Raw genomic sequence first — 15,967 nt, 5'->3', positions numbered from 1 at the left:
ATCCTCTTTCTCCCTATGGCATTTCGTTACAAAATTTCTTAACACTAATACAATAAAAAGGTGGCATCGCAAAAATCGATGACTACAACACAACTTTTCCCAAGAAGTGTTCTCCAAATGTCAAATTGACATTTTAAACTTCTGATTTTTTTAACTTTGTTTGGTACATTTTCTCCTCAGAATCAAAATTGACAATTATCCCTGCCAGCATTTCAAAGTTCCACTTCATCCTCATCGCTACCACAGACTCGTGACTCTACAACAATCGCCAACTGTGATGGGGGAAGCGCATCAAAAAGTACATGCAAGTATTTTGCCATCACTATTGTTACAAGAGCCATTTTATATTTTGTGAAATACCAAGCGCAAGTAGCTTATTATAATTTATTGAAATAAAAACGAAAATGAAGCGCTGAAAACATTGTTATATTTAAAATTATGCAAAGTGAACAATTTTCGACTTTTCAAATGGAATGAAGTGATAGTTTTTCAGATATATTTCCAGACACGCTGCCTCCAACGAGAATAAAAACACTGGCTGATAGACGCTGCAACATGTAACTTGCTACTTGTAACTCAACATCATTCTTTTATTAATGCAAAAAATTATGTTAAATGTGTATGTATATGAATTTTGAAAAGCTGTTGAGGGTAATGTCGGGTGTTTGTTGAGAACGCGATTTTCTCAACAATTTCTCAAATTGAATTCTAATCTAATTCTATATTCAATACGCATTCAAACAATGTTTGAATGCGTATTGAATATAAGCATTTCTCCAATGCTTGTGTTTATTGGGATACGACTGTTTTCGACGTGGGGATTCTCAGAAGCGCCGTCAAATTCAAAAAATGTTGGCAGTGATTATAGTAGTACTTGAAACAGTCTATACCCTGCCAATATTTTTTGAATTAGACGGCGATTCTGAGAATCACCACCACATCGAAAACAGTCGTATACGATATCCAAAACTTGTCGGAAAAGCGCCCTTATTATTGAGAAGTTGTACCACACCAAGTTACTACAAAAAAGCATCGCATGAGTACAATCACTCGTAAGTGACATTGCAACAATCGCCAAATGTGATGGGGAAGGCGTTAGAAAAGTATAAAATTTACATGAAAGAATTTTCCAATCACTATTGTTACAAGAGCCATTTTATATTTTGTGAAACACCAAGCGTAACTAGCTTCTTATAATTTATTTAAATAAAATCGATAATGAAGTGCATACCCTGCCAACATTTTTTGAATTTGGGGACTCTTTTGAGAATCCCCACTACGTCGAAAACAATCATATACGACATCAAAAACTCGTCGGAAAAGCGCCGTCACTATTGAGAAGTTGTACCACGCCAAGTTACTACAAAAATGTTTCGCATGAATGCAATTATTAGGTGCCTTTATAGATCAATTTAGAACGACCCCAATAAGGGACCCTCCAAACAATCAGAAAAAGTGCATTTTAAGATAGTTGTAAAAGAATCATTGTGGTCGAGTAAAACACGTTTGTTTAGATATTTATTAATTTGATTAAACATTTACAAATTCTTAAAAATATAACATTTATACCACTATCACATTACATTTAACATAATTTTTGGCATTAATGATGATGTTGAATTACAAGTAGCGAGTTACATGTTGCTGCGTCTATCAACCAGTGTTTTTATTCCATGGAGGCAGCGTGTCTGTAAAATATCTGAAAAACAATCACTTTATTCCATTTGGAAAATCACCAAATTGTTCACCAATATACCTTTCACAATTTTAAGCGTATAATCTATGTTTTCAGAACTTTATTTTCGTTTTTATTTAATTAAAATATAACAAGCTGGTTGCGCTTGGCGTTTCACAAAAAAAAATGCCTTTTTTAACAGTAGGGATGGCAAATTACTTGCATGTACTTTTTGATGTACCTTTTCATGATGGTTGAAGTGACATTTACGAGTCTGTGGTAACGATGAGGTTGAAATAGAACTTTGAAATGCTGGCAGGGTAGTTATTTCGCTTAAAGGCCGGTATGCACCTCTAGCGAAATTTTCGGTAGCAAAAATTTATTGAAGTCTGCAACAACAAAAACAGGGCTGTGTACACAAATTTTAAACCAGCTAATCGCTTTTAAAAATTGTTAATATATGTTCCAAATATTCCTCAAATAAATTGTTTATTATTTACAGACTTTTACGCACACAATGATTGTAATAAATTAAATGTTTGCTGCCAAAATATGCTTTTGACAACCCTGTTATTTTCATTAGAGGTGCGTACCAGCTTACGAAATTGAACGCTACCGAAAATTTCGTTAGCATAAATAACAATGCATTTCTTATGGGAATGAAATTTTTCGCTAGAGGTGCATATCGGCCTTAAAATTGTAAAAGGTATATTGGTGAACAATTGTTGACTTTCCAAATGGAATAAAGTGGCCAGAGAATGAAGCCGACCCATTTTTGTCGACGGCGGCTGACATTAAATTTTTGCATCCGGCGGCTTGACGGTTGAGCCGATATAAATAAGTATCTTCGGCGGCGGACAATTATCCATTATAAAATCAATTTGAAGTTATTCGAATGGTAATGAGTTTAGTTGTACAACCAATCTTACAATCAAATTTACATTTCATTAAAATTTTCTGAGGTAAATTTTTGCAAAATTATTATAACACTTTGAAATAGATTGATTGGGGGTGAAAGGGTCAACATTTTGACTAAAATTACTACAATTATTAATAAAGTTTTTGATTTAAACTAATATTATTGATTAATGGGCGGCTAAATTTGAGTCGAGATGAGATGACTGAATCGGCGGCGCGACTCGGCGGCTTCATTCTCTGAAAGTGACACATTTTACCATCAGACGTATGGTATGGCTGGGCTGTAGACTATAAGTTTATCCGGACGACAGTGGTCGTGTCGAACATATCCCATATATTGGCCACATCATAAGTTAAGTCCGAAGGCATAGTCGATACTGCTGCATGTTTATGGGATCGATAACACATTTACCGATTATTTAGTCATCAATGAATTGTCGTATCGATTGGACACATTGTAAATGGCACCTTATACGGTCGGATAAACCCTGCGACACAACACGTTGCGGCGACAAATCCGATAGCATAAAGATGGATCGCCAATTCTGGTTGAAAATTAAAGAATATATAAATCTAAACCAGTATTGTAGCGAAAACGTGGAAAAGTTCCACTTCCAATCAATTGGAAACCAGGCGACAAGTACTTTTAAATTCATCAAGTAATTTGTAATATATTAAATGTGGATTACTTCAGGAATCATTGTTTTGACACATATACCCGGATTTTTCTTTATTATTTTCTTCCATTTTTTCAGTAAAAAATGGTTCCACCCATAAATCTTCATACAACTTCATTAGGGTTGTTTTCTTTTATCACTGGATGCAACATTTGTATGGGCTATCCAGAACATCGTTGTTGCACTGGTGTTCTATCCAGAACAACTCATCAGTGCAAGTCGCGCCGATGCTGCCGGATTGTATTTTGATAAAGTGATTCACAATAGCAACTTATTGTGACTAATTTATCAAAAAAACATGAAATTCAAAGTGGTACAGTGTTATAAATAATCGCAGCAGTAAATATTTATTACAAATTGGAGCATTTCATATATTAAAAATGTAAGATTTAACTTCTTTTCTGTGATTGTTTTTAAACAGCTGATGACAGTGTTGCATATTTTTGGAGATGTTCTGGATAAGCGAGTACTCTGTTTTCTTTTAGTCCTTCACGGCTTAGGGTATCCAGTGCTAAAAGAAAACAGCCCTATTGTTTGTTTATGCTTCTTCTTATTTTTTCATGTTGTCATCACATTTGTTCGTGCAGTGTAAGGGCAAAACTTGAACGAACACACAACCAATAGACGAACCTCTGTCGGAGTGTTTATCCGAACGTCTAATGCGCTTTACAGAATATCAGTTATTCCGGACGTAATGTCAGTGTTCGTAAAGAATCTTGCAGAGTGTCGGATCGATACGACTTGTCGGCGATGACTAAATAATCGGTAAATGTGTTATCGATCCCATAAACATGCAGCAGTATCGATTATGCCTTCGGATTTAACTTATAATGTGCACAATATATGGGATATGTTCGACACGAGCACTGTCGTCCGGAATAACTGATAACTGTAAAGCGCATAAGACGTTACAAAGACAGACATTCGATAAATTAGTCACAATAAATTGCTATTGTGAATAACTTTATCAAAATGCAATCTGGCAACACCGACGCAAATTGCACCCATAGATAAATTAGATAATAAGATGGCGAAGTTGGTTTTCAGAACTTTCATAACAGAGGGCATTGAGGAGCTGAGATAAATTTAAATTATCTAAAATCATGCCGTTTGCTTCATTTTTTATCTAAAATGTCTTGCCGCTTTTGTTTGTTTATCAGCTTCGAGTCTCTGCTGCCTCTCTCGAATTTCATTTTTATTTGACACAAGAGGCAAATGTTGTCTTGTCAACTAATCTAATTTTTTCATATTCGATATTCAAGAATTACATTTTCCTTCATTCACAGAATATTGAAAAGCCTCAATATTAGACCAATTTGCCTCAATGTGGGAGTATACTATTAAATATTTTTTTAATATATGGAACTAACAGTTAAATTTTTCGTTGTCTCACTTTTCTAGAGTACCTTCGATCATTACCATAGGATGGATGGATTAACACAACAAAATTGTGGTCTCACAGCCCATAAAGTATAGATATTTTAGATCGTGGTGAAACACAAAGTCAATCTAGCAAAGCCCTTCCGTCCATGTGTTTAAATCATGCTTCTTCCGAAGGAAAAAATCTACGGACTTGAAACATTCTATAAGTAGTTGCTATTGATGTAAGTCAGATGCTATGTCAATGGACCATATTGGACCACTTTTGCGTATAACCCACCCACCAGATTGAGCTGGCGCACACGGTTGTCAAAGTTAGTAGAATTCTACTGTTGGATGTTTTACTGTTTGGTAGAATCCTTGATGTGTTGCTAGATATTGGGAAATTACATTTTCCTTCATTCACAGAATATTGAAAAGCCTCAATATTAGACCAATTTGCCTCAATGTGGGAGTATACTATTAAATATTTTTTATACCCTTCACCACTACTGTGGTACAGGGTATAATAAGTTTGTGCATTTGCATGTAACGCCAAGAAGGAAAAGTCTGAGACCCATCGTTTAGTATACCGATCGTCTTAGAATTAAATTCTGAGTCGATTTAACGATGCCCGTCTGTCTGTCTGTCTGTTCATGTATTTTTGTGTGCAAAGTACAGGTCGCAGTTCAAATCCAATCGTCCTCAAATTTGGCTTGGGGTCGTTTTTTGGGACAAAGACAATCGCTATTTATTTTGAAAAAAACGGTTCAGATTTAGATATAGCTGCCATATATATCTTTCGCCCGATATGTACTTATATGGGCCCAAAAGCCAGAGTTTTACCCCAATTTGATTGAAATTTTGCACTAGAAGTACAATTAGTAGTAAAGTCAAGTGTGCCAAATTTTATTGAAATCGGTTCAGATTTAGATATAGCTCCCATATATATCATTCGTCCGATTTACAGTCATATGACCATAGAGGAAAATTTTTTACTCCAATTTAGTTGAATTTTTGCACAGGGGGTAAAATTAGCATTGTAGCTATGCGTGCCAAATTTGGTTGAAATCGGTTCAGATTTAGATATAGCTTCCAAACTGAAGTGAACATTTTTTGAATATTCATTTTGTATGTACACCCATTGATTCGAATGTTACGTCCATGTACGCTATGGTATTTATCTACGCCGCGCTGTTCTGCGCTGGCTTTAAAATTGCGCAAAGAGAGTTTAATGGTGTACACTAGCGCCCCCAACAAGTTTGACAGCTGTTCTCTCATTTCCACAGCACAAAGCTATATCTTATAGTCTAGTTAATCTATGTTGCACCAAAGATAATTGAGTATAACAAGATTAAGCATTGTGCTCTTACAAAGAGAAAACAAATGTCAAGGTGTAGAGGGCTATGAGAAAAAATTGTTTTATTTGTCAATTTTTTCCAAAGCAGCTCTGCCCAGGAATAAATTCAAAACGCCAATATTCACATAAAATATTCATTATATTCGCTTTAAAATACACATGCGTTTTATTTTAATTTTCTACAATCGTTTTGGTGTTGCTTTTGTAGGTTTTTATTCAGAAATTTATGAAAAACACAAATGTTATGATATTTTCCGACGCAAACGGCAGTACATTTGAGAGACACGTCGACGCAAACTTTATGATATTTTTTTGGCAGAGTCCTCTGGTGCTTCAGTTTTGCTATGACAAGACTGCATCTTCTTCTCAATTATCTTTGATTGCACCAAAGAGTATAAAAAAAAACAAGAGAACGAAACTGTCAAGCGAAACTGCGTCGGTAGGTGGCAGTCATGAGGAAAATTTATCTAATATCATGCAGTTATTGTCGACGCTTCTCTCAAATATCATACAGTTTGCGTCGGCGTCACCCAGTTCAGTTCCCTGCCGACTTTAAGAAACGTAAGGAAAATAGGATTTAGAACCTACTTTGTAATAACAAATGTTCATTTATGTAAATACTTTCATTCTATTAAATTTTTTGGCAGACAATTTAAAATTATAACTGCAGATGCCTATATAAACAATTTATCAAAAGAGCGCTTCGACCGCAACGTCGGCTGCAGGCATTGTGCGACATCTATACGGTTGACATTTGTTTTTTTTGTAGGAGAGAAATGTTCGTCCTCTTGTATTTTTATACTCTCTGATTGCACTGATGAGATGTTCTGGATAAAATGTCCAGGATAGCCCATATAAATGTTGCATCCAGGGGGCTAATCACGGCATTCGATATGGAGAACTTTTGATTGAAATCTAAATTTTTCGCATCACGGGAGTCATTTGATCGACAATTTTTTCGATTGGTAAATTGCAATCGTAAAACATTTTTCACTTGTTTTTATACCCTGCGCCACACTGTGGAACAGGGTATTATAAGTTAGTGCATATGTTTGTAACGCCCAGAAGGAGACGAGATAGACACATGGTGTCTTTGGCAATAATGCTCAGGGTGGGTCCCTGGGTCGATATAACCATGTCCGTCTGTGAACACATTTTTGTGTCTAGGTCGCAATAAGTCCAATCGCCTTCAAATTTGGCACATGTTCCTAATTTGGGTCGGAATAGAACCCTATTGATTTTGGAAGAAATCGGTTCAGATATAGATATAGCTCCCATATATATTTTTCGCCCGATATGGACTAATATGGACCCAGCAGCAAGAGTTTTATACTGATTTGCTTGAAATTTTGTACAAACATAACACTTAGTCGTGTAGTCAAGAGTGCAAAATTTGATTGAAATCGGTTCAGATTTAGATATAGCTCCCATATATATCTTTTGCCCGATATGGGCTTATATGGCCTCAAAAGCCAGATTTTTCTTGGAAGTTTGCACTAGGGGTACAATTAGTAGTATAGTCAAGTATGCAAATTTTGATTGAAATCGGTTCAGATTTAGATCCCATATATATCTTTCGCCCGATATGAACTAATATGGTCCTAGAAGCCAGAGTTTTGGCCCAATTTGTTTGAAATTTTGCACTAGGAGTACAATTAGTAGTGCAGTTAAGTGTGCAAAATTTGACTGAAATCGGTTCAGATTTAGATATAGTTCCCATATATAGCTTTCGCCCGATTTACACTCATATGACCACAGAGGCCAATTTTTTGCTCCGATTTAGTTGAAATTTTGCACAGGGAGTAGAATTAGCATTGTTGCTATGCGTGCCAAATTTGGTTGAAATCGGTTCTGACAAATTTTAAGGCTATAGATTTTGTAGAAGTCTATCAAATTCTGTCCAGATCGAGTGATATTTAAATGTATGTATTTGGGACAAACCTTCATATATAGCCACCAACACATTTGACGGATGTGATATGGTAACGAAAATTTAGATCTACAAAGTGGTGAAGGGTATAATATAGTCGGCCCCGCCCGACTTTAGACTTTCCTTACTTGTTTTGCATTGTTTTCGCCATATAGGAATAGTAAATATATTAGTTTTAGTTCGAATTGTTGCTAGTTTGTAGTAAATTTACATATAATGAACATATTTTGAATATTTAGGACTAATGCAACTCCAATAAAAGTTAAACAGAAATTGGTAATTGGCAGCGAACTATATATGGCAAAGAACTATATATAAAGTGAACATGCTAGATCGATATCCAAGAGATTGTGCTCAAGCAAATACCGTACCATTCTGTGACAACATAACGCTTCTGGACCATCTTGTAAGAATAGTGAATATTGAAGGCTTCCACTCGCAAAAAGTTTTAAGACGGCAGACAATTGTAAAGTGATAGAATTGACGTTGACATGCAAAAGGTGACTTTATAACAGTGCACACCATTTCAAACCCATGTACTTACACCAATAACAATGTGCACTTTTATTCCTTATTTTTCGCCGAATTATTTTATATTCATCTCATCATCCAATTAGGAAGGAATTTTTTATTTTCATCTCCTACCATTTATTTTGAAACCTCCAAAAATATGTTTTTTTCTACATTCTATTTTGTGACGCTAACTTAATTTTGTCATTTCATTTTGTTCTGCTTCGTTTTTTGCTGTTGCCAACGCTTGAGAAATTGCATCAAATTTCGATCGAATCCCGTGATCCAAACTTTTAATCGTATCGACAATTTTTTCGATACGATTATGAATTCGATATCGAATGCCGTGATTAGCCCCCAGTGCTAAACCAAAACAGCCCTAATGTCATCTTACCACCGGCCTCAAACTCGATATTAATACCCACCTTAGGAATCGAGATTTTGTACTTAGTGTGAACGTAGTATTTCATACACATGGCATCATTAACAAGCGACATTTGTTTTATCCACGGTTGATTCAAATATCTCTGTAATTTAACTATATGTCTATTTTTTACAGTCATATGATTGATTTCTCGTCCACCCAGCAAACCATGGCTGAATAAGGAGGTTGAATCACGATAACAAAAACAACAAATTTCAATATGTTGTTTACAATTTTAAATTTCAAAATCAGCTGATAAAAGAATCGTATGGCATTGGTAAAAGTGGCAATTATTTATTCTTTCAATTGTCCTGAAAAAATAATTCAATTCCAGAGAAAAATAAAGTTTCAAATTTAATTGCGTCACCTATGAGTGATTGTGAAGTGGATAATTCATCCGAGGAACGCCGATATGAGACAAATAAGACTATAGTACCCACCAAAGTTAAGAATGGAAGTCAGTCAAATGGATCTTCGCCATCTATTAACAAAAACAGTTTATGATGCAGTTTAAAAACTGATGTGCGTGGTATTTTGGGTCTGGAATATGTTATCAAGATACTCAAGTCATCTTTGAACAATTCTCCAGCTATGAATGCGCGAGTTTGTTTGAGATGCATTTGCTATGCAGTGTCATTTGGAGAGATGCAATCCCCATAAACATATGATTTTGACATCTTAAAATTTTGTCGAAATAAAAAAATTGTAATCATATGGGCCCATGATTTAACCTTCTTGTTCAGCCATGCAGCAAACGTAGTAGATAGATATCCCAATTATTTCTCATATGAATATTAGAATAGATACAAACACTCAACCTACAACGGAATTGAAACAATCAATAGTTCTCCATTCTGACTCTTCGTTGCATGATATGCAATGTCATGATATGTTACTTTTTTGCCTATATGACGCTATTCTTTTGGACGGTTTACCGTTACTTTTTTGTCTTTCTCATTCTTTCACGTTAGGGATATTCTTTTGTAAGATGTTTTGACAGAATTGAACGGAAACATGGTTTTGGTAACGAAGGGTTAAGGTATATCTAATAATGCGTAAATGCACAGTTTTTACAGCTTCTAAAAAGCTCAATTGATATTTTGTGTAGTATCAGTTTTATTCAAGCCATATTTATTAAGGTAGTTTTAGTATTACAAAAACAAAAATGTCAATCGCCATATTGTCAGTCAAATTGATTTAAATTTCCCACTTGATTTAAATTTCCCAATACATTGTTCAAAATTGAAAATCGAGAAAATCTGGAAATGTATCGATGTATGCTTCGAAATATGAGGAAATGTGTTACGATTCGCAAGAATAATTGAAGTAATTCTTACCATAAATTATTTCGATACTTTTCTGTCATAAATTTAAAACAAATTGAATATTTCAAAATTTTTGGGGTAAAATAATTTTATTTTGAGTTTTTATTCGTCGTAATTGTTAATTAAGCATTGTGAAGATACCTCAAAAAGAGAAAAAATAAATTCTTGTACATGGGAAGAAACCAGAATATTTAATTCAATGATATATAATCATAGTTTGAGGATTTCCTCAAACTGCATAGTATTTGGTAGGATGAGTACTAACCTGGCTTTTGGGGTATTGATAGCGCAGCCAACAATTACCAAGGTTAAACAAGTAATTGTAGGGTCCAAGAGGGCTTAGTTGATTAAATAAATGTTTGAATTGGATTAATTGGTAAAATATAGCAGAAAAAAACTACTAAAACAGCCGAGTCTGCTGAAAACAGGTTTGCTTTTTTTAAAAACTCGATCTCCCTTTTTGAGGGAGACAAAAACAGCTGAGACATCTACAATTTTTATCTGAGGAGAATGATATTTCACTTACTTCTTTCATTTCACTCAACCAGCCCTTATGGAGCTATGGTAAAACCATGGAAAAACTTTGTAATAATTTTGCGGGTTTTATTACTCTTTATTCATTTTATTTACTAAACCAGAATTTTTCAAAGACAACAATATACGCGTAAATAAAATGTCCTTGTTAAAGTACATTTAATAATTCACTACTTGGATGAATTCACACTTATAATAGTACAATATCCATTTGTATGTTATTTGGAAAGGGATTGAAATCTATCGAGTTCATTTATGCTGTTCTGTTATTTAAAAAAAAATGTGTGTGTTAACACGAGTATATAATTAATTAGATTTCTTCAACTTACTTCGGACCACAAAGAGTAAATGCAGCCCGATTCAACAATTTTATCGTTTTGTTACAGCTGTTCACAAGTTTCTTTTCATAACTAACTGTTACTTGCCGTTTTTCTTTTTGTTTGAAGAGTATACCTTGAATGTTTCGATACCATATCTTTTAAGATAGTTTCTTTTATCTTTTAGCGTGGCAAGCTAGTGGATCAGTTTTTGTTTCATACAACTGACACTATGATAAAGCAATTGAATATGGTAATGGTTGCCATCAAAAACAAGGTTTGACATGTTAAAGTACGTCGATATGTTGGCAGTAATAAACATCGTGTAGAATTCAAAGAAGTTTAAAAACGAAGTTCTTGTCAAACATTGTCAATTTGATTGTAAAATTCTGAAATATTGATCAAAAAAGCTTTTAAATCAGAACTATTGAAATTGAACTTTCGTTATGAGGCTATCTAATACATATATGTTCCTATATCTAAATTAGTAGTATGTATTTATCGGATTTGTTTGCATATCTTGTTTCTTAAGCGAGAAAAATATATTGAAATCGAGCTATATTCGTAAGATGTGTCCACTTTAGTCATTAAATAAGTGGTAGTTGTTAGCATTGCACTTTGCAGTATTGACCACGGCGTTGTTCCAAAACTTCACGATATTCTTTGTAATTCATTTGGATTTCCTGAGAACGATAGCGGGTTAATTTAATTGATTTACGAGTTTCTGGCGTAATGGCAGCGCGATAACCTCCTTTCCGCAAAAGAGAATCAATAGTTTGAATTTGATCCCAACCTGGAGCGAGTAGCGAGAAACTTTGTTAGATATTGATTAGATGAGTAAAACAAGAGTTATAACCTTGCTCAGTTGCCACTTGGGGAAGATAAGTAGCGGTCCGCTTGCATCCACGTTCATTAATGAATTCAATACGTATTCCATGTACTCCCAAGGACCAATCCAAATGCCCATTTGCTTCTTCAAAATTTTGCAAAATTGAAACTGAAACGTGCAAACTAGGAAGCTCTTCGCGAGAGATCGGGGCAAACCTTGAGTCTTTCAAAGCACTTGTCAATGCGTACTCTCTCAAACCTGAGTGCAGATGCATTGCACTAAAAGTACCAATACAGCCACGAAGTCGTTTATCACGTCCTATCTTCCATGTTACAAATAAGGGGCTATGATAGAATGCAAACATTTTTACGAAATTTTTACTAAACAAAAATTGTAAAGTACTTACTAAGCGTCATTAGTAAATGGTGGTGTACCTGGTCCCTCGACGTTATTAAGTTCGCAATCTAAAACTTCGAAACAAAATAGACACATATCTGGTACAGCAACATTCTCTAGTGGTTTTAAACTGTGTCCGTTTGTAAGTCGAACAACTCCCGGGTTGTGGTGGTTATTATATTGGGATTTACTTTCGCCATTACTATAACGTTGGCTAGAACCATTACTAGAAGTCCCCATGTTATTGTACGAATTGTGGTTATGGTAATGATTGTTCGACATCTTCAATTATTTTTGTTTTCCTCGCAGTATGGACAATTTTTTTCAAGCTTTCGTATTTGCAATTCGTCCCTACGTTTTTTTCATTAACGTAATCTAACTATATATTTGTGGCAGTGTAGATAATTATAATTAAAATTTAGTCGTACCTATAATACAAAATTGTTAATATACAATTGTTCTAAACAATACACCAAATTTAGAGGAATATTTTGCGAAGTACATAAAGTATGCTTATCCTCCTTTATTATTGATATAACAATACAATGATATTTGCTGGAAGCTTGCCTAGCTATTAATTTTAAATCTATATCAAATAATGATCGGAACTCTGACGGCTAAGCGAAAGTGCACTAAGAGAACGGAATAGACAACTACCTCAAGTTGAAAAGGCTTGATGGCTTACTACACTATGTCTTGATTGCGGAATGTAGACTTGTCGACCGTAGATACGGGATGAAGTACGTTATAATTCTAAGGCCAAGTGGAGGATAATAGGTTGAAATGAATTGCAAAATGACAGACTCTTTATGAAAAAATAGTCAAGTAAAGTGGAAATGTCAATTAACTGACGGATGAATAAACTGTTGTGTTATTTGCAATTCCTACCCACATATTTATATGACAAACCTAGGCTCAAAAGTCAAAGCTTGGCCATTAGTGAATCTTCGTTTTTTGCTGGATAACTATTGTTGGCCAGCAATGTTGGACAACTATTGTTTTTATCTGTTTTATCATTGCTACTCTCAAAGTTTTGAAAAAAAAGTAAAAAGTGTAGATAATATATTTTTTTCTCCTAACCATTACGAACATTTGTAGCATTGCATTTACAGAAAATATGCGTTGGTCACAAACGCTATTAATGACTATCGAATTGTGAGTTACAATGAATATTGCAGTTAAATAAACAAGGCTGGGATATGGTTTTGATAAGATGTCAGAAAGCATTTGATACTAAAACCAAACAGTTAAAAATGTTTATGATATATACCTTCATTAATTTTTCCTCTTCCCTTTGACCTTCCTTGCGTTACGTTTTTCGGTCAAACACTAGACAATTTTTTTCTTTGTTTAATATTATCTTTACTTATTACTGCTGAGAAAACTACTTGCATCATCCTCGTACGGATCAGCTCATTCAGTTTTAATTCACAAAAATTAATAACTAATTTAATGATTTTCTTTTAACAGATCGAACAAATTTGTGAAGATTTCAGTTCTTTGTTTGACAAAGACTACATAAAGTGCAGACGATTAAATACATCTGTCATTTTAAACAATTTACATGTCCATTGTAGATGGCGGTTTCGAAGCTCTTGAATTCCAGGAAAATTCAAATGTTAACGTGGGTAATGCGCCGTCCAGACTATAAGTTTATCCGGATGACAGTGCTCGTGTCGAACATATCCCAGATATTGGCCACACTATAAGTTATGTCCGATGACGTAATCGATACTGCTGCTTGTTATTGTGATCGATAACACATTTTTCTATTAGGTAGTCATCGCCGACAAGTTCTTGCGATTGGCCGCACTCGCTGCCTTCATCAATAATAAACTCTGATAGAATCAGCCGAATATAGCAGAATTGCAACTTATAAATCATCATAATTCCTTTTTAAGTAGGGCTGTCACTCGGGATAAATCCCGTCCCGAAATCCCGGGATTTTCGGGACGGGATTAATTCCGAATCCCGGGGTTAATCCAGCAGCTTTATTCTTCGTTTTTTTCTTTGCTTCGAAAAAAGTTGAAACGTTCATAATTATATGAGAATCCAGAACAACTCATCAGTCGCGCAGATGCTGCCGGATTGTATTTTGATAAAGTGATTCACAATAGCAACTTATTGTGACTAATTTATCAAAAAACATGAAATTCAAAGTGGTACAGTAGGGCTGTTTTCTTTTTTTGCTCGTGACTTTACCTTTAATTAATATGCCTTGTGCTTGTATTTACAGGGAAGGAACGCAACTAATACTAAAATTTTTGTAAATTTTGATTACTTTTGACTACTCGTTACTTTTGAATTGAGTACTCGTTACTTTTATAAAAAAAATAAAAAAAAAGACATTGTGGACACTTTTTAATAATATCTTCCTCTTTTTTAAAAACAGTATAGAAAAGCAAATTACATTAGCCACTTTTATTCTAGTGTTATAAAATGTGGTGTTGTAGATATATGGGTCTCGTTAGAAAAAGATTTTCACCAATCATTCAAATTTTTAGAGCCAATTTCGTATTCACTATTTGGTATTTTTCGTCAGGGTATATCTAAATAACATTGTGTATTACTGATGCTTGCAATTTGCAAACTTTTTAAATCCATCATTTTCCACCGTTGACAGTGGATGAAAATATTTAGTGATCATTTGTATCGTGAGACCCAATGTTGAAATTTTCCAAGGGTTTTTGAATAAGCTTATTCAAAAACCCTGTCATACTACCCTGCCAGCATTTCAAAGTTCCATTTCAACCTCATCGTTACCACAGACTCGTAAATGTCACTTCAACCATCATGAAAATGTACATCAAAAAGTACATGCAAGTAATTTGCCATCCCTACTGTTAAAAAAGGCATTTTTTTTGTGAAACGCCAAGCGCAACCAGCTTGTTATATTTTAATTAAATAAAAACGAAAATAAAGTTCTGAAAACATAGATTATACGCTTAAAATTGTGAAAGGTATATTGGTGAACAATTTGGTGATTTTCCAAATGGAATAAAGTGATTGTTTTTCAGATATTTTACAGACACGCTGCCTCCATGGAATAAAAACACTGGTTGATAGACGCAGCAACATGTAACTCGCTACTTGTAACTCAACATCATCATTAATGCCAAAAATTATGTTAAATGTAATGTGATAGTGGTATAAATGTTATATTTTTAAGAATTTGTAAATGTTTAATCAAATTAATAAATATCTAAACAAACGTGTTTTACTCGACCACAATGATTCTTTTACAACTATCTTAAAATGCACTTTTTCTGATTGTTTGGAGGGTCCCTTATTGGCGTCGTTCTAAATTGATCTATAAAGGCACCTAATAATTGCACTCATGCGAAACATTTTTGTAGTAACTTGGCGTGGTACAACTTCTCAATAGTGGCGGCGCTTTTCCGACGAGTTTTTGATGTCGTATATGATTGTTTTCGACGTAGTGGGGATTCTCAAAAGAGTCCCCAAATTCAAAAAATGTTGGCAGGGTATTCGCATGACACCCAATGCAAATTTTTTCAAATGCAAACGTTTTTAAGAAATCAGATAAATTTTTCACTTTCTTCAAAGGTGAAGTCATATATCCTTTTCGTGTTATTTTAACTGATAAAACGATTTTCGAAAACTTCAATTAATATTTTCCAAGAAGTCAAGAATTTTACTTCCAAACCGCCAACTTACTTACCGTTAGAAGAAAAAAACTATTGCCCTATTTT

At 34.4% G+C, this 15,967-nt stretch overlaps 1 protein-coding gene and 2 long non-coding RNA genes across 4 annotated transcripts; 1 reads left to right on the top strand and 2 right to left on the bottom strand.

Annotated features, from left to right (window-relative positions):
- Window positions 1-1,485: 1,485 nt before the first annotated feature.
- On the bottom strand, window positions 1,486-2,067 carry LOC142231660 (uncharacterized). The gene is made up of 2 exons (XR_012720851.1): window positions 1,757-2,067; window positions 1,486-1,699 (listed from the first exon to the last, which is right to left on the bottom strand). It is a non-coding gene; the product is annotated as an uncharacterized LOC142231660 (long non-coding RNA).
- Window positions 2,068-10,770: 8,703 nt separating this feature from the next.
- LOC142228127 (uncharacterized protein CG5902) lies at window positions 10,771-13,778 on the bottom strand. Of its 2 annotated transcripts, none has more exons than XM_075298451.1 (4): window positions 13,525-13,778; window positions 12,265-12,682; window positions 11,886-12,202; window positions 10,771-11,822 (listed from the first exon to the last, which is right to left on the bottom strand). In XM_075298451.1, the coding sequence occupies exons 2-4, from the start codon at window positions 12,534-12,536 to the stop codon at window positions 11,635-11,637; spliced, it is 777 nt and encodes a 258-aa protein (XP_075154566.1). In that variant the 5' UTR covers window positions 12,537-12,682; window positions 13,525-13,778; the 3' UTR covers window positions 10,771-11,634. The 2 variants fall into 2 exon arrangements, with proteins under 2 accessions (XP_075154566.1, XP_075154567.1); XM_075298452.1 differs by having other exon boundaries at window positions 12,265-12,633.
- Window positions 13,779-14,980: 1,202 nt separating this feature from the next.
- Window positions 14,981-15,485, top strand: LOC142228126 (uncharacterized). The gene is made up of 2 exons (XR_012720073.1): window positions 14,981-15,214; window positions 15,272-15,485. It is a non-coding gene; the product is annotated as an uncharacterized LOC142228126 (long non-coding RNA).
- The last annotated feature ends 482 nt before the right edge of the window (window positions 15,486-15,967 follow it).

The sequence above is a fragment of the Haematobia irritans genome, chromosome 3, assembly GCF_050003625.1.
Source record: "Haematobia irritans isolate KBUSLIRL chromosome 3, ASM5000362v1, whole genome shotgun sequence".
In the NCBI taxonomy this organism is placed as follows: domain Eukaryota; kingdom Metazoa; phylum Arthropoda; class Insecta; order Diptera; family Muscidae; genus Haematobia; species Haematobia irritans.
Note: the sequence above shows the minus strand (reverse complement) of the source record. Positions and strands in the feature narration are given on the sequence as shown.